Source organism: Somniosus microcephalus, chromosome 20, assembly GCF_052327205.1.
Source record: "Somniosus microcephalus isolate GS21.2 chromosome 20, FLI_Smic_1.0, whole genome shotgun sequence".
Classification (NCBI taxonomy): Eukaryota; Metazoa; Chordata; class Chondrichthyes; order Squaliformes; family Somniosidae; genus Somniosus; species Somniosus microcephalus.
The window spans coordinates 39,733,150-39,752,610 of NC_141006.1; the positions used below are offsets into that span (position 1 = coordinate 39,733,150).

Sequence of the window (19,461 nt, forward strand, 5' to 3'; positions counted from 1 at the left end):
GAGCCCACAGCTCAACGGCCGGCGCGCAAGGTAAGTGCAGGTCGGGGGCTTGCACCCATGGGAAGCCCCCGGCCCAAATTTCTGGGCCATTAAATATATTCAAGAAGGAGTTAGATATATTTCTTAAGGCTAAAGGGATCAAGGGATATGGGGAGAAAGCAGGAACAGGGTACTGAATTTGGATGATCAGCCATGATCTCATTAAATGGCGGAACAGGCTCAAGGGGCCGAATGGCCTACTCCTGCTCCTATCTTCTATGTTTCTATCATTTGTTTTTGAGAATGGACTGAAGTTTACAGTCTGCACCGTACACAGGCACATGTCATGTTAATTATGTTACTGCTCACCAAGTAAACACAGTAGCAGAGTAAAACAGTTCACCTGCAATGTAATCCTACCATGCAGTTGATGGAATTATGCAACAGAAAATGGCTGCTAACATTTCATTGTAATCTCTTGAATAGTGAATAAAATGTAGTGTAAAATTGGAGAGCCATTGATCAGGAGAAGGACATATGCACACGATTATGCTCCCATTTCTTAGCCACAGAAAGCGTCAACAAACTGTTTGAAAGCTACAATTTATTTATAGGCAGAAATATCAGAATCACACACACATAATGCAATTCTACTTTCGTTGCTCAGCAATGTCACTCATTTTTGCTTGCCGTTTTATTTTTTTGACACACAAAGGTGTCATGAAAGTAACGTCCGACCTTCGCTCCGAGCCAGCCCCAGGAAGAAATCCCAGCTTTCACCCCTGTTGAGAGAAAACACAATTATTTGCTTGTTGCTCGGATTATCCTTAAAGAATTAACATAATAATTAGGAACCGTAAACAAAGGGATGGTTATTGCGCTGTGGCAATTTTTGTGCGCAGTTGTATAAAGAAATTGCCATGCTGTAATTGCACCTTCCCGCCAGGTTACAGTGCCACCACTTGTGGGAGGGTATATTTACAACGTGACAAACTTAAATAGGTAGTTTCCCTTATAAATGTGGATGTAGGAATTTATAATGGTAATATAAAAATAAGAACAGAATGTATGACTTTAAAAATGGATGTATGTCTGTGTGGCCTGCTTCAATTACCCCCTGCCTTTTAACCCAACTTCACCTGAGGACTTCACTTGATTTCTCATCTATGTGCTGCCCCTCGGCGACATCATCCGAAATCACAGCATCAGTTTCCACATGTACGTTGGTGACACCCAGCTCTACCTCACTATCACCTCTCAACCTCTCCACTGTCTCTAAATTGTCGCACTGCTTGTCTGACATCCAGTACTGGATGAGCAGAAATTTCCTCCAAATAAATATTAGGAAGAATGAAGCCAGTGGGCTCGATTTTTAGTGTGCCGTGGAGTCAGGATTGGAGGCGTGCAGAGGGGTAAATTCCCGAAATCGGGGATCCTGACACCATCCCGCCCCCATGCCAGTTTCAAAGGAGGCGGGTACCCGCCCCGCACTGGGACCCGCCTACCCGAGGCGGGAAGGGATTAGTGCTAATTAATTGCCTGTTAACAGGTAGTTAACAGGCAGTTTTTAGCCTAATCCCTATTTTGAAGGTTGAAGTCCTGCCACATCCAGTCGTGAGTGGTGGTGGACAATTAAACAGTTAACAGGAGGAGGAGGCTCCAAAATATCCCCGTCCTCAATGATGGTGGAGCCCAGCACGTGAGTGCAAAAGACTAGGCTGAAGTATTTGCAACTATCTTCAGCCAGAAGTGCTGAGTGGATGATCCATCTCGGCCTCCTCCTGAGGTCCCCAGCATCACAGATGCCAGTCTTCAGCCCATTCAATTCACTCCACGTGATGTCAAGAAACGGCTGAAGACACTGGATACTGCAAAGGCTATGGGCCCTGACAACATTCCAGCAATAGTACTGAAGACTTGTGCTCCAGAACTAGCTGCACCCCTAGCCACGCTGTTCCAGTACAGCTACAACACTGGAATCTACCCGGCAATGTGGAAAATTGCCCAAGTATGTCCTGTCTACAAAAAGCAGGACAAATCCGACCCGGCCAATTTCCGTCCCATCAGTCTACTCTCAATCAGCAGCAAAGTGATGGAAGGCGTCGTCGACAGTGCTATCAAGCGGCACTTACTCAGCAATAACCTGCTAACTGACGCCCAGTTTGGGTTCCGCCAGGGCCACTCAGCTCCTGACCTCATTACAGCCTTGGTCCAAACATGGACAAAAGAGCTGAACTCAAGAGGTGAGGTGAGAGTGACTGCCCTTGACATTAAGGCAGCATTTGATCGAGTGTGGCATCAAGGAGCCCTAGCAAAACTGAAGTCAATGGGAATCAAGGGGAAAACTCTCCATTGGTTGGAATCATACCTAGCACAAAGGAAGTTGGCTGTGGTTGTTGGAGGTCATTCATCTCAATCACATGACATCACTACAGGAGTTCCTCAGGGCAGTGTCCTAGGCCCAACCATCTTCAGCTGTTTCATCAATGACCTTCCCTCCATCATAAGGTCAGAAGTGGGGATGTTCGCTGATGATTGCACACTGTTCAGCACCATTCGAGACTCGTCAGATACTGACGCAGTCCGTGTCCATATGCAGCAAGACCTGGACAACATTCAGACTTGGGCTGACAAGTGGCAAGTAACATTCGCACCACACAAGTGCCAGGCAATGACCATCTCCAACAAGCGAGACTCTAACCATCACCCCTTGACATTCAATGGCATTACCATCGCTGAATCCCCCACTATCAACATCCTGGGGGTTACCATTGATCAGAAACTGAACTGGACCAGCCATATAAATACTGTGGCCACAAGAGCAGGCTGGGAATTCTGCGGCGAGTGTCTCACCTCCTGACTCCCCAAAGCCTTTCCACCATCTACAAGGCACAAGTCAGGAGTGTGATGGAATACTCTCCACTTGCCTGGATGAGTGCAGCTCCAACAACACTCAAGAAACTTGACACCATTCAGGATAAAGCAGCCCGCTTGATTGGCACTCCATCCACCACCTTCAACATCCACTCCCTCCACCACCGGCGCACTGTGGCTGCAGTGTGTACCATCCACAAGATGCACTGCAGCAACTCGCCAAAGCTCCTTCAACAGCACCTTCCAAACCCGCGACCTCTACCACTTAGAAGGACAAGGGCAGCAGACGCATGGGAACATCACCACCTACAAGTTCCCCTCCAAGCCACACACCATCCTGACTTGGACCTGTATCGCCGTTCCTTCACTGTCGCTGGGCCAAAATCCTGGAACTCCCTTCCTAACAGCATTGTGGGTGTACCTACACCATATGGACTGCAGCGGTTCAAGAAGGCGGCTCACCACCATCTTCTCAAGGGCAATTAGGGATGGGCACTAAATGCTGGCCTAGCCAGCGACGCCCACATCCCATCAATGAATTTTTTAAAAAGTGTGGGATTCCCGACGACTCCAAACCACGCCGAGTTGGAGGAGTTTTGCCGTCGGGTTGAAGGACTTGGAGGGGTCGAGATGTCGGTGTTCAGGTGAGTGATGTGTGCATAGAAACATAGAAGATAGGAGCAGGAGTAGGCCATTCGGCCCCTCGAGCCTGCTCCGCCATTCAATGAGATCATGGCTGATCATTCAAATTCAGTACCCTGTCCCTGCCTTCTCCCCATATCCCTTGATCCCTTTAGCCTTAAGAAATATATCCAACTCTTTCTTGAATATCTTTAATGAACTGGCCTCCACCGCCCTCTGTGGCAGAGAATTCCACAGGTTCACCACTCTCTGGGTGAAGAAATTCCTCCTCATTTCAGCCCTAAATGTCCTACCCCTTATCCTTAGACTATGACCCCTGGTTCTGGACTCCCCGACCATCGGGAACATCCTTCCAGCATCTAGTCTGTCCAGGCCTGACAGAATTTTATAGGTTTCGATGAGATCCCCTCTCAATCTTCTAAATTCCAGTGAGTATAAGCCTAATCGACACAATCTCTCCTCATACGTCATTCCTGCCATCCCAGGTATCAGCCTGGTGAATCTTCGCTGCCCTCCTTCCATGGCAAGAATGTCCTTCCTCAGATAAGGCGACCAAAACTGCACACAATACTCAAGGTGCGGTCTCACCAAGGCCCTGTAGAACTGTAGCAAGACATCCTTGTTCCTGTACTCGAACCCTCTTGCTACGAAGGCCAACATACCATTTGCCTTTTTAACCGCCTGCTGCACCTGCATGCTTACCTTCAGCGACTGGTGCACAAGAACACCCAGGTCTCTTTGCACTTCCCCTTCTCCCAATCTATTGCCATTCAAATAATAATGTACCTTCCTGTTTTTGCCACCAAAATGGATAACCTCACATTTATCCACATTATAGTGCATTTGCCATGTTTCTGCCCAATCACCTAACCTGTCCAAATCGTACTGGAGTTTCATGACATCCTCCTCGCAGCTTACCCTCCCACCCAGCTTTGTGTCATCTGCAAATTTGGAGATATTACATCCAATTCCCTCGTCCAGATCATTAATATATATTGTGAACAGCTGGGGTCCTAGGACCAATCCTTGCGGTACCCCACTAGTCACTGCCTACCACTCGGAAAATGACCCGTTTATTCCAACTCTTTGAATAGTGTTTGGTGTGTCTAAAGTGATTAAAGAAGTGTAAATTACCTTTTCTTACCTTTTCAGCCTTCCTTCCTTTAGGTTCATGGAGTCCCTCATCTCACCGGCACAGAAAGCAGAATGGCTGCGAACTGTCAAAAGTGACAGCCTGCAGCTTTCTGTGCGGGAGAGATTTCTAACTGAGTCTGTGTAGAAGGACTCATGTTAGAAGTAAGACTGTCAGTGTTTGACAGCTTCAAACAGCTGTGAAACACTGATATTTCATCTGTCAAAACCTCTTGACAGATGAAATTTCAGTCTGTGACGTCACCTGTTGCCGGGTAGCCCTTAATTGGCCTGCTGAGCCCGCTGGGCGGGCTCAACAAGGTCAATCAAGTTAAAATTGCGTGGGTTGGCCGCATCTCGATGGAGGCGGGACTACAACCCCGAAAGTTGTAGTCCCGCCTCCAACCCAACTCCTGAATGAAAATCCAGCCCATTGTCTTCGGTCCCCGCCACAGAATCCGTTCCCTAGCCAACAAATCCATCCCTCTCCCTGGCAACTGTCTGAGGCTGAACCAGACTGTTCGCAACCTTGGTGTCATATTTGACCCCAAGATGAGCTTCCGAACACATGTCCATGCCATCACTAAGAACGACTATATCCACCTTTATTTTTTATTCGTTCTTGGGATGTGGGCGTCGCTGGCAAGGCCAGCATTTATTGCCCATCCCTAGTTGCCCTTGAGAAGGTGGTGGTGAGCCGCCTTCTTGAACCGCTGCAATCCGTGTGGTGAAGGTACTTCCACAGTGCTGTTAGAGAGGGAGTTCCAGGATTTTGACCCAGCAACGATGAAGGAATGGCGATGTACTTCCAAGTCAGGATGGTGTGTGATTTGGAGGGGAACTTGGAGGTGGTGGTGTTCCCATGTGCCTGCTGCCCTTGTCCTGCTAGGTGGTAGAGGTCACGGGCTTGGGAGGTGCTACCGAAGAAGCCTTGGCGAGTTGCTGCAGTGCATCTTGTAGATGGTTCACACTGCAGCCACGGTACACCGGTGGTGGAGGGAGTGAATGTTTAAGGTGGTGGATGGGGTGGCAATCAAGCGGGCTACTTTGTCTTAGATGGTGTCGAGCTTCTTGAGTGTTGTTGGAGCTGCACTCATCCAGGCACATGGAGAGTATTCCATCACACTCCTGACTTGTGCCTTGTAGATGGTGGAAAGGTTTTGGAGAGTCAGGAGGTGAGACACTTGCTGCGGAATACCTAGCCTCTGACCTGCTTTTGTGGCCACAGTATTTATATGGCTGGTCCAGTTAAGTTTCTGGTCAATGGTGGCCCCCCCAGGATATTGATGGTGGGAGATCGGCAGTGGTAATGCCATTGAATGAAAGGGACGGTGGTTAGATGCTCGCTTGTTGGATATAGTCATTGCCTAGCACTTGTGTGGCGCGAATGTTACTTGCCACTTATCAGCCCAAGCCTGAATGTTATCCAGATCTTGCTGCATGCGGGCATGGACTGCTTCATTGTCTGAGGAGTTGCGAATGGCACTGAACACTGTGCATTCATTAGTGAACATCCCCACTTCTGACCTTATGATGGAGGGAAGGTCATTGATGAAGCAGCTGAAGATAGTTGGGCCTAGGACACTGCCCTGAGGAACTCCTGCAGCGATGTCCTGGGGCTGTGATGATTAATCTTCAACTAACACAACCATCTTCCTTTGTGCTAGGTATGACTCCAGCCAATGTTGCTTTTCCCCCCGATTCCCATTGACTTCAGTTTTACTAGGGCTCCTTGATGCCACACTCGGTCAAATGCTGCCTTAATGTCAAGGGCAGTCACTCTCGCCTCACCTCTGGAATTCAGCTCTTTTGTCCATGTTTGGACCAAGGCTGTAATGAGGTCTTGAGTTGTGTGGTCCTGGCAGAACTCAAACTGGGCATCAGTGAGCAGGTTATTGGTGAGTAAGTGCTGCTTGTCGACTGTCGACGACACCTTCCATCACTTTGCTGATGACTGAGACTAGACTGATGGGGCGATAATTGGCCGGATTGGATTTGCCCTGTTTTTTGTGGACAGGACATACCTGGGCAATTTTCCACATTGTCAGATAAATACCAGTGTTATAGCTGTACTAGAACAGCTTGGCTAGAGGCGCGGCTAGTTCTGGAGCACAAGTCTTCAGCACGACAGCCGGGATGTTGTCGGGGCCCACAGCCTTTGCTGTATCCAGTACACTCAGCCGTTTCTTGATATCTTGTTTCTTGATATCGCTTCTGTAACATCTCCTGACTCTGCCTCAGTTCACCTGCTGCTGAAACCCTCACCCATGCCTTTGTTACCTCTATACTTGACTATGCAACACACCCCTAGCTGGCCTCCCATCTCCCACGCTCTGTAAGCTTGGTTATCAAAACTCAGCTGTCCATGTCCTAACTCGCACCAAGTCCCATTCACCCAGCACCCTTGTGCTCGCTGACCTACATTGGCTCCCGGTTAAGCAACGCCTCAATTTTAAAATTCTCATCCTTGTTTTCAAATCTCTCCATGGCCTTGCCCCTCCCTATCTCTGTAACCTCCTCCAGCTCTACAACCATCTGAGATATGTGTGCTCCTCCAATTCTGGCCTCTTAAGCATCCCTGATTTGAATGGCTCAACCATTGGCGGCCGTGTCTTCAGCTGCCAAGGCCCTAAGCTTTGGAATGCCCTCCCTAAACTTTTCTGCCTTTCTACATCTCTTTCCACCTTTAAGACGTTCCTTAAAACCTACCTCTTTGATCAAGTTTTTGATCACCTGCCCTAATATCTCCTGATGTGGCTCATTCTGAAATTTTGTTTGATAAAAGCTCCAATGAAGCACTTTGGGATGTTTTACTACGTTAAAGGCGCTATATAAATACAAATTGTTGTTGTTGTTGATCTTGTCTCCTTGTGTGCAATGCCACAGCAGATTGACTAGTTGCAGATTCTTAAATAAATTTGTTCCCCTCATACTGCACTTACATAAATAAATCAACCTTTGCAGGTAATATTGGAGAGTAGTGCTTTAAGGGCTGATTTCTGAGTTCATACTTATTAAAATGAATAGGCGGGAAATTGTGATTTCCCGATATGAGCAGCTAGGAGCAAGGCTCCCTGCCAATAGCGTCAACTCAGAAAATTATCTGCTTATTGTCCATTTATTTAGGATGGTTTTTTTATATAGTGAAATTTTGTTTGATAACTCTCCTGTGAAGTGCCTTTAGACATTTTGCTACATTAAAGGCAATATATAAATGCAAGTTGTTTAAATTCAAGAAATGTATCAAACTAAAGAAGATTAAACCAATTTTCATTTTTCATTCTTTACCAAATATCTCTGCAGCAGTACTTTATGCACTCAATTTCCACTCGTTCATAGTCAATGGGTGGAAAATCTAGAGTGTTATCAAAAAATTCTGTTTAAAGAAACAGCTAAATCAGGACTTTTATTCAGAACTTCCCTCCAAACTTCGACAATAATACAGTCCTTCCAAAACATGTCATAATTTATATATGAATCATTTTATTTTCCTAGTTTTTGAGTTCTGTGATAAACCTAATTAAAAGAAATATATCAGGTATAACCATTTAGAATACATTACAAAATATAAAAAGACATTGTTCAAGAAAGGAGAGAGGAATAAACCAGCAAACTACAGGCCAGTCAACCTAACATCAGTGGTGGGAAGTTATTTTTTTTTAATTCGCTTATGGGATGTGGGTGTCGTTGGCAAGGCCAGCATTTATTGCCCATCCCTAGTTGCCCTTGAGAAGGTGGTGGTGAGCTGCCTTCTTGAACCGCTGCAGTCCATGTGGTGAAGGTACTCCCACAATGCTGTTAGGGAGGGAGTTCCAGGATTTTGACCCAGCGATGATGAAGGATTGGCGATATAGTTCTAAGTCAGGATGGTTTGTGACTTGGAGGGGAACTTGGAGGTGGTAGTGTTCCCATGCGCCTGCTGCCCTTGTCCTTCTAGGTGGAAGAGGTCGCGGGTTTAGGAGGTGCTGCCGAAGAAGCTTTGGCAAGTTGCTGCAGTGCATCTTGTAGATGGTACACACTGCAGCCACGGTGCGCCGGTGCTGGAGGGAGTGAATGTTTAAGGTGGTGGATGGGGTGCCAATCAAACGGGCTGCTTTGTCCTGGATGGTGTTGAGCTTCTTGAGTGTTGTTGCAGCTGCACTCATCCAGGCAAGTGGAGAGTATTCCATCACACTTCTTACTTGTGCCTTGTAGATGGTGGAAAGGCTTTGGGGAGTCAGGAGGTGAGACACTTGCTGCGGAATACCTAGCCTCTGACCTGCTTTTGTGGCCACAGTATTTATATGGCTGGTCCAGTTAAGTTTCTGGTCAATGGTGACCCCCCAAGATGTTGATGGTGGGGGATTTGGCGATGGGAACGCCGTTGAATGTCAAGGGGAGGTGGTTAGACTCTCGCTTGTTGGAGATAGTCATTGCCTGGCACTTGTGTGGCGCGAATGTTACCTGCCACTTATCAGCCCAAGCCTGAACGTCATCCAGGTCTTGCTGCATACGGGCATAGACTGCTTCATTATCTGAGGAGTTGTGAATGGCGCTGAGCACTGTGCAGTCATCAGCGAACATCCCCATTTCTGACCTTATGTTGGAGGGAAGGTCATTGATGAAGCAGCTGAAGATGGTTGGGCTCAGGATACTGCCCTGAGTAACTTCTGCAGCGATGTCCTAGGGCTGTGATGATTGACCTTCAATCACCACAACCATCTTCCTTTGTGCTGGGTATGACTCCAGCCAGTGGAGCGTTGCCCCCCCGATTCCCATTGACTTCAGTTTTACTAGGGCTCCTTGATGCCACACTCGGTCAAATGCTGCCTTGATGTCAAGGGCAGTCAATCTCACCTCACCTCTGGAATTCAGCTCCTTTGTCCATGCTTGGACCAAGGCTGTAATGAGATCGGGAGCTGAGTGCTCTTGATGGAACCCAAACTGGGCATCAGTGAGCAGGTTATTGGTGAGTAAGTGCCACTTGATAGCACTGTCGATGACACCTTCCATCACTTTGCTGATGATTGAGAGTAGACTAATGGGGTGGTAATTGGCCGGGTTGGATTTGTCCTGCTTTTTGTGGACAGGACATACCTGAGCAGTTTTCCACATTGTCGGATAGATGCCAGTGTTATAGATGCACTGGAACAGCTTGGCTAGAGGCGCGTCTAGTTCTGGAGCACAAGTCTTCAGCACGATAGCCGGGATGTTGTCAGGGCCCATAGCCTTTGCTGTATCCAGTACGCTCAGCTGTTTCTTGATATCACGTGGAGTGAATCGAATTGGCTGAAGACTGGTTTCTGTGATGGTGGCAACCTCGGGAGTAGGCCGATATGAATCATCCACTCGGCACTTCTGGCTGAAGGTGGTTGCAAACGCTTCAGCCTTGTCTTTTGCACTCATGTGCTGGGCTCCACCATCATTGTGTGTGGGGATATTCATGGAGCCTCCTCCTCCCGTTAGTTGTTTAATGGTCCACCACCATTCACGACTGGATGTGGTAGGACTGCAGAGCTTTGATCTGATCTGTTGATTGTGGGATCGCTTAACCCTGTCTATAGCATGCTGCTTCCGCTTTTTAGCATGCATTGTAGCCCTGTGTTGCAGCTTCCCCAGGTTGGCACCTCATTTTTAGGTACGCCTGGTGCTGCTCCCGGCATGCACTTCTACACTCCTTATTGAACCAGGGTTGGTCCCCTGGCTTGGTGGTAATGGTAGAGTGAGGGATATGCCAGGCCATGAGGTTTCAGATTGTGGCGGAATACAATTCTGCTGCTGCTGATGGCCCACAGCGCCTCATGGATGCCCAGTTTTGAGCTGCTAGATCTGTTCTGAATCTATCCCATTTAGCACATTGGTAGTGCCACACAACTCGATGGAGGGTGTCCTCAGTGTGAAGACGGGACTGTCTGTGCGGTGGTCACATCTACCAATACTGTCATGGACAGATGCATCTGCGACAGGTAGATTGGTGAGGACGAGGTCAAGTAGGTTTTTCCCCCGTGTTGGTTCTCTCACCACCTGTCGTAGGCCCAGACTGGCAGTTATGTCCTTCAGGACTCGGCCAGCTCAGTCAGTAGTGGTGCTACCGAGCCATTCTTGGTGATGAACATTGAAGTCCTCCACTCAGAGTACATTCTGTGCCCTTGCTACTCTCAGTGCTTCTTCCAAGTGGTGTTCAACATGGGTGAGTACTGATTCATCAGCTGAGGGAGGGCGGTAGGTGGCAATCAGCAGGAGGTTTCCTTGCCCATGTTTGACCTGAAGCCATGAGACGTCATGGGGTCCGGAGTCAATGTTGAGGACTCCCAGGGCCACTCCCTCCTGACTGTATATCACTGTGCTGCCGCCCCTGGTGGGTCTGTCCTGCCGGTGGGACAGGACATACTCGGGGTTGGTGATGGAGGAGTTTGGGACATTGGCTGAGAGGTATGATTCTGTGAGTGTGACTATGTCAGGCTGTTACTTGACTAGTCTGTGCGACAGCTCTCCCAATTTTGGCACAAGTCCCCAGATGTTGGTGAGGAGGACTTTGCAAGGTTGACTGGGCTGGGTGTGCCGTTGCTGTGTCCGTAGCCGGTGCCGAGGTCGGGTGGTCCGTCCGGTTTCATTCTTATCAGGGACCAAATAAACTTTCATTTGGAAAGGCATGGGTTAATCACGGAGAGCCAGCATGGATTTGTTAAAGGCCAATCATGTCTGACTACCTTGATTGAATTCTTTGATGAGGTAACAGAGAAGGTTGATCAAGATAGTGCAGTAGATGTATATATGGACTTTCAAAAGCCATTCAGCAAAGTGCCACACAGGAGGCTTATTAAGAAGATGGAAGCCCATGGAATTAAGGGGAAAGTGGCGGTATGGATATGGAATTGGCTCAGTGACAGGAAGCAAAGAGTGGTGGAGGGATGTTTTTCAGACTGGGAGGTGGTTTGCAGTGGTGTTCCCCAAGGATCAGCTTTGGGTCCAATACTCTACAATTTTTATAAACGACCTACCTCGGGTGTAGGGAGCAGCATTATAAAGTTTGCAGATGACGCGAAACTTGGCAAAGTAGTGCATAGTGATGAGGATAGTTATAGGCTTCAGGATGACATAGACAGGATGGTGAAATGGGCAGGAGCCTGGCAAATGGAGTTCAGTGCGGAGAAGGTTGAAGTGATGCACTTTGGAAGGACTAATATGGAAATACAGTGTACTATAAATGGCATGATTTTGAAAAGTGTAGTTGAGCAGAGAGACCTTGGTGATCACATACAAAAATCCTTAAAGGTGGCCAGGCAAGTTGATAAGGTGGTTTAAAAAGCATATGATTTACTTGGGTTTATAAATCGAGGAACGTAGGAACATAGAAGCAGGAGGAGGCCATTTAGCCCCTCGAGTCTGTTCCACCATTCAATGAGATCATGGCTGATCTGTGACCTAACTCCATATAGAATAGAATAGGATATAAAAGCAAAAAGATCGTGCTAGAACTTTATAAATCATTGGTTAGGCCTCAGCTGGAGTAATGTGGACAATTCTGGGCACCACACTTCAGGAAAGATGTAAAGGCCTTCGAAAGGGTACAGAGGAGATTTACCAGGATGTTACCAGGGATGAGGGACTTCAGTTATGAGGAGAGGTTGGAAAAGTTAGGACTGTTCTCCTTGGAACAGAGAAGGTTAAGAGGTGACCTAATCGAGGTTTTCAAGATGATGAGGGGTTTTGGTAGAGTAGAGAGAGAAACACTATTTCCTCTGGCAATTGGGTCAATAACCAGAGGTCATAGATTTAAAATCATTGGCAAAAGATCTAGAGGGGAGATGAGGAGAATTTTTCTCACTCAGAGGCCTAGAAATTCAGTATAGCCACACTTGGGGCGCTACAGCCGGGCAGTCGCTAAATTTTGCGCCCGGCGCAACTTAGCGCCACCTTCGCCGAAATTGAGTTGCATCGCCCCAAGAGGTTGCTGCTGCGCTAAAGCAGGCGATGCACGACTATCATAAGGCGCTAAGCCGGCGAGCCGGGGCGCTACCACCGAGGGCGGGCACAGCGCAGGTGCGGCGAGTTGCTGATTGAAGGCAGACACGCTGGCGCCGGTCAGCTCTTAAAGGGGGAGGGTGGATTTGTGTAATGTATGTACCTTTAAGGGGAGAACTACTTTTTACAGCTCCTGTATACTGTAGTACCGGCAGTGACCACACCTGTATATAAACCCTGAGTAGTGATTTGTACAGTCAGTTGCAGTTTGAACCCTCATTCAGTAAACACCTGATCGTTCCCTGCAGTCTTTTGTCTGATTATTGAAGGACACTACATTAAGATACCCGGATCTAACATTGGCGACGAGAAAGATTCGAACCTACCTGCAACTCTGCATCACCTCCCAGGGATTCGCTCCTGGAGAACAGTGGAGGAAGGTCGAGTCCAGAAATACGGGCATCGCGGGGGAGGCTGTCGAGAGCCAGGCTTGGCTTTCCAGTCACGGTGGTCCAGCGAAACGGGCTGGCAACAGGTACTGTGCAGACCCTTCCCGGACAGCGGCGGCTAGAGCCGACCGAGCGGCACAGAAAAAGGCCGAGCAGCATCGACGGGGGAGAGAGAGAGGGCAGAGCGCACAGGGCGCAGCCGGTGTTCAAGGGCCGAGCAGCGTCAACGGGGGAGAGAGGCGCGCAGGAAAACACGAGGCGCTGCCATTGCCATGAGGACTGCAGAGAGTGGCATTGGCAGCAGCGCAGGAGCAGCGCACGAAACCCACAGGGCATCGCCATTTGCCATGAGGACCGCCGAGAGCGGCGTTGGCAGCAGCGCGGGAGACGTCATTTTAAGCCGCAGTGGGGAAGAAAGGAAAGCGCGGGAGACGCCATTTTAAGCCGCAGCGGGGTAGAAAGGAAAGCGCGGGAGACGCCATTTTAAGCCAGTCTAACCACACCCAAAAATGCCAAAGAGTGGCAGTATCACAGCGTTCGACAATGAAGTCGAAGATTGGACGACATATGTCGAACGCATAGAAGTATACTGCAAGGCGAATGAAGTGCCAGATGACAAGAAAGCGCTGGTATTGTTGAATTCAATGGGTGCAAAAATGTATGGCTTACTACGAAACCTAGTAACCCCAGAGAAGCCAGTAGAAAAGGATTTTGAAAACATAGTGTCAATCCTACAGGACCACTTAAACCCCACACCACTGCTGATAGCAGAAAGATTTAAGTTTCACAAAAGGAACCAGCATAAAGATGAAAGTAATGCTGAGTATTTAACGGAACTGCGCAAGCTATCGAAACACTGCCAGTTTGGAACGGGACTAGCAGATACTTTAAGGGACAAGTTTGTGTGTGGGCTTCAAAGTGAAGGAACCCAGAAACGGCTTCTATCAGAAAAGGATCTTACACTGGACAAGGCTTTCAGCATTGCAGTATCACACGAAGCAGCCGCACGGGGCGCTGCAGAGATACAACGGAGACCGCAAGAATATGGCACAAATGAAATGTCATACGGAACAGTGAAGTGCTATCGCTGCGGCAGAACAACACACGACCATAATGATTGCTGGTTCAAGGACAAAGTGTGCAGACAGTGTGGAAAAGTAGGACACATAGCAAGAGTCTGCAGGTCGGGAAAGAAAACCAGCAGCAAGAAATCTCCACAGGAGAAGTACAAGAAGGTACATAAGGTGACGGAGAGTAGTTCAGACGAACAGAAGAGTGATACAGACTCCGGAAGCAAGGAGCTGGGTTGTCTGAAACTACATAATGTGATCAAAACGGAGGATCACCAAACTATCTGGGTCACACTCAAGATAGCAGGAGTCCAAGTGAAAATGGAATTGGACACAGGATCAGCCCTAACAGTCATAAACCGAAGGGACTACAAGTGGCTATTCTCACATATACCCTTGAGAGATACAAAGATTGTCTTGAAGACGTACACGGGGCAAAAAGTCTACCACAAAGGAAAAATAAGGGTGAACGTTATATATAACGGCAAGGAAACAACAAAAATGGACCTATATGTATTGCCAGATGGAGGACCACCACTACTAGGACGTGAATGGATCCGGAAAATACAGCTAGATTGGCATTCCATACAAGCACTGACTGTAGATGCCAAAAAGGATGATGACGTCACACCTGGACGACTGTCAAAAATGCTAACTGATGCACAAGAAGTGTTCCAGCAGGGACTCGGAACACTAAAAGGCATAACAGCGATGATCAAAATAGAGGAAAATGCAAGCCCAAAGTTTTTTAAGGCCAGACCGGTGCCTTATGCGATCCGCCCAGCCGTCGAAGCAGAGCTGGAAGGTTTGGAACGTTCAGGAGTACTGTCCAAAGTGGACTGGAGCGAGTGGGCTACACCCATCGTTCCTGTAATGAAGAGGTCATTGAGTACATCCCAGGGTGCTTAAGGAAGTGGCCCTAGAGATCGTAGATGCATTACTGATCATCTTCCAGAACTCGATAGACTCTGGAACGGTACCCATGGATTGGAGGGTAGCTAATGTTACCCCACTATTCAAAAAAGGTGGTAGAGAAAAAGCGGGGAATTATAGACCGGTAAGCCTGACATCGGTAGTGGGAAAAATGCTAGAGTCTATTATAAAAGATGTAATAGCAGAGCACTTGGAAAGCAGTGACAGGATCGGACAAAGTCAACATGGATTTACAAAAGGTAAATCATGCTTGACTAATCTACTGGAATTTTTGGAGGATGTAACTGGTAAAATAGATAAGGGAGAACCAGTGGATGTGGTGTATTTGGACTTTCAGAAGGCTTTCGATAAGGTCCCGCATAAGAGATTAGCGTGCAAAATTAAGGCACATGGGATCGGGGCAAGGTATTGACTTGGATAGAGAACTGGTTGGCGGACAGAAAGCAAAGAGTTGGAATAAACGGGTCGTTTTCCGAGTGGCAGGCAGTGACTAGTGGGGTACCGCAAGGATCGGTCCTAGGACCCCAGCTGTTTACAATATATATTAATGATCTGGACGAGGGAATTGGATGTAATATCTCCAAATTTGCAGATGACACAAAGCTGGGCGGGAGGGTAAGCTGCGAGGAGGATGTAGGGAAACTCCAGTACGATTTGGGCAGGTTGGGTGATTGGGCAGAAACATGGCAAATGCACTATAATGTGGATAAATGTGAGGTTATCCACTTTGGTGGCAAAAACAGGAAGGCAGATTATTATTTGAATGGCAATAGATTGGGAGAAGGGGAAGTGCAAAGAGACCTGGGGGTCCTTGTGCACCAGTCGCTGAAGGTAAGCATGCAGGTGCAGCAGGCGGTTAAGAAGGCAAATGGTATGTTGGCCTTCGTAGCAAGAGGGTTCGAGTACAGGAACAAGGATGTCTTGCTACAGTTGTACAGGGCCTTGGTGAGACTGCACCTTGAGTATTGTGTGCAGTTTTGGTCACCTTACCTGAGGAAGGACGTTCTTGCCATGGAGGGAGTGCAGCGAAGATTCACCAGGCTGATACCTGGGATGGCAGGAATGACGTATGAGGAGAGATTGTGTCGATTGGGCTTATACTCACTGGAGTTTAGAAGATTGAGAGGGGATCTCATCGAAACCTATAAAATTCTGTCAGGTCTGGACAGACTAGGTGCAGGAAGGATGTTTCGGATGGCCGGGGAGTCCAGAACCAGGGGTCATAGTCTAAGGATAAGGGGTAAGCCATTTAGGACTGAAATGAGGAGGAATTACTTCACCCAGAGAGTGGTGAGCCTGTGGAATTCTCTGCCACAGAGGGCGGTGGAGGCCAGTTCATTAAATATATTCAAGAAAGAGTTGGATATATTTCTTGAGGCTAAAGGGATCAAGGGATATGGGGAAAAGGCAGGGACAGGGTACTGAATTTGGATGATCAGCCATGATCACATTGAATGGCGGAGCAGGCTCGAAGGGCCGAATGGCCTACTCCTGCTCCTATCTTCTATGTTTCTATGTAATATGCCTGGGGAACCAAAGAAGGTTCGCATCTGTGGGGACTTTAAGGTGACAGTGAACCCAGTCCTTCACACTGTACAATATCCGCTTCCGCGGATTGAAGATATTTTCGCCTCGCTATCTGGAGGGAAACACTTCACTAAGATTGATCTGGCCCAGGCGTACCTGCAAATGGAGGTAGAAGAAGCCTCGAAACAGTACCTCACGATCAACACTCCTAAAGGTCTCTACCAATACAACCGGCTGGTGTTCGGGGTAGCATCAGCTCCGGCTATTTGGCGAAGGGCAATGGATCAAGTCCTGCAAGGGATTCCAGGGACCCAGTGTTATTTGGACGACATCCTGGTCACGGGCGAAAATGACAGTGATCACCTCACCAACCTGGAGCAGGTGCTCACTAGATTGAAGGAATATGGGCTCCGAGCTAATCGCCACAAGTGCGAGTTTTTCCAGAAGCAGATCTCGTATTGTGGCCACGTTATTGATAAAGAGGGGTTACATAAGTCCCCTGAAAAGATTGAGGCAGTAGTCAAGGCTCCAGCACCAGAAAATGTGTCACAACTGAGGTCGTTCCTCGGGCTGGTGAACTACTACCATAAGTTCTTGCCGAATTTGTCGACAGTACTACACCCACTGAACACCCTACGGCAAACGGGGGTACCATGGAAGTGGAATGACGAATGTAAACGAGCTTTCCAGAAGTGCAAAGAATTGATCACATCAAAAGAGGTGTTGGCTCATTTCAACCCAGCACTACGAATTCGGTTGGCATTGGAGTGGTGCTGTCGCACAAATTCCCGGACGGCTCGGAGAGGCCAGTAGCCTTTGCGTCTCGGTCACTAACCTCAGCCGAGCGTAACTACGTCCAGATTGACAGGGAGGCCCTCAGCCTAGTGTGGGGAGTGAAAAAGTTCAACCACTATCTGCACGGGCAGAAGTTCACCTTGTTGACTGACCACCAACCACTTGTCTCCATTTTTAATCCAAAGAAGGGCGTTCCGGTGATGACTGCGCAACGGCTACAAAGATGGTCCCTTTTTCTAGGGGCGCACCAATATGATATCGAGTATAAGGGCACGAAACAGAATGGAAACGCTGATGGGCTATCACACCTGCCACTGCCTACTGCGGAGGAAGCACCAGCAGTGGATCCTGTTGAAATATTTCATTCGACTATAATTGAATGCTTGCCAGTAAGTAACGCTGGTATAGAGAAGGAGACCCGAAATGACCCGACACTGTCTCGGGTATATGATTTGACGGTGAAGGGATGGCCAGCACATGGCAACTCACTGTTGCCAGCATTCTCATCCAGAAGAGAACAGCTGTCAGTATGCCAGGGGACCTTGATGTGTAGATCCCGAGTGGTAATTCCACCCAAGTTAAGGGAGAGAGTGCTCAATGAGCTTCACGAAGGTCATCTGGGAGGGGTGAAAATGAAAAGCCTTGCTAGGGCTTATGTATGGTGGCCGGGGATCGATCAGCAAATCGAGGACCTGACAAAGAGCTGCTCAGGATGCCAGAAGGTCCAAAATGCACCACCACATGCCCCTCTACACCCATGGGAGTGGCCCTCATCTCCATGGCAACGGGTGCATATTGATTTTGCTGGTCCATTCATGGACTCAATGTTTTTAATAGTCATGGATGCGCACTCGAAATGGCCTGAGGTGATCAAAATGTTCTCCACCACCACGGAGAAAACTATTGCAGTCCTACGGACCATTTTTGCCAGGAACAGCTTGCCAGAGCAGATTTGCTCTGATAACGGACCACAGTTTGTGTCCGAAGAGTTTCGAAGATTTATGAAAAGGAATGGGGTAAGGCATTACACATCCGCCCTGTATCATCCAGCCACAAATGGATTGGCTGAGAGGTTCGTACAAACCTTTAAAAAAGCAGTAAAGGCCATGTGCGATGACGACATTCCACTGCAGCATAACGTGGACAATTTCCTGTTAGCCTACAGAAATGCGACACATGCAGTCACCAACCAGGCCCCGGCCATGATGTTCTTTAACCGAAGGTTGAGATCTCGTCTGGATTTGCTCAGACCAAATGTCCGAAGAGATGTTGAGAAAAAGCAATTCCAGCACATCAATGAGAAGCCGACAAGGAGCTTCAATGTAGGGCAACCAGTCTTGGCCCGCGACTACCGAACAGAGAAATGGCAACCAGGAATGATATGCACACGGCAGGGGCCACTAATGTACACAGTGGATGTTGGGGATAACATTGTGAGACGCCATGCTGACCAGATCCTAGAGTCACAGGAACGAGTCAACCCCATGTCTCGGCCATACGTACCTGGTGAGGAACCCGACGTACAGGTCGCATCTACCTCAGAAACAGTAGCATCGGAAGCTGATGAACCAACCGACGACAGGGGGCAAGAATCGCCTCCGCACCAAGAGCAAGACACGGGAAAGGCGCTATCCAGAAAGGATCAGGAAGCCTCCCAAAGACTGAATTTATAAATAGACTATTTTCAGCTAATGTTGCATGTTAAAAGTGTTAATTGTAATTAGTTTGCTATTTAATTGTTAAATGAGTGTTATGGTACTGTTAAACTAAAAGGGGAGGAATTGTAATGTATGTACCTTTAAGGGGAGAACTACTTTTTACAGCTCCTGTATACTGTAGTACCGGCAGTGACCACACCTGTATATAAACCCTGAGTAGTGATTTGTATAGTCAGTTGCAGTTTGAGCCCTCATTCAGTAAACACCTGTTGATCGTTCCCTGCAGTCTTTTGTCTGATTATTGAAGGACACAACATTAAGATACCCGGATCTAACAATTTGTTTGGCTGCCACGCCCTGCACACTGCAGCCCTGAAGCAAGGCCTGGCCATTGCTGCTTGAACAGTTCAACGCCCAGGACAATGGAGAAGGCCAGGGAGAGAGTGCAGCGCTTCAGCG

At 48.1% G+C, this 19,461-nt stretch overlaps 1 protein-coding gene across 3 annotated transcripts in view; it reads right to left on the reverse strand.

Moving 5' to 3' along the window:
• Window positions 1-568: 568 nt before the first annotated feature.
• The window catches only part of LOC147103136 (interferon alpha-inducible protein 6-like), a 35,691-nt gene continuing 16,798 nt past the window's right edge, over window positions 569-19,461 (reverse strand). For all 3 annotated transcript variants that reach the window (XM_085962471.1, XM_085962473.1, XM_085962472.1), the window contains exon 5: window positions 569-761. In XM_085962471.1, the coding sequence (XP_085818597.1) occupies window positions 652-761 (110 nt within the window). In that variant the 3' untranslated portion in view covers window positions 569-651. The remainder of the gene's footprint in view (window positions 762-19,461) is intronic.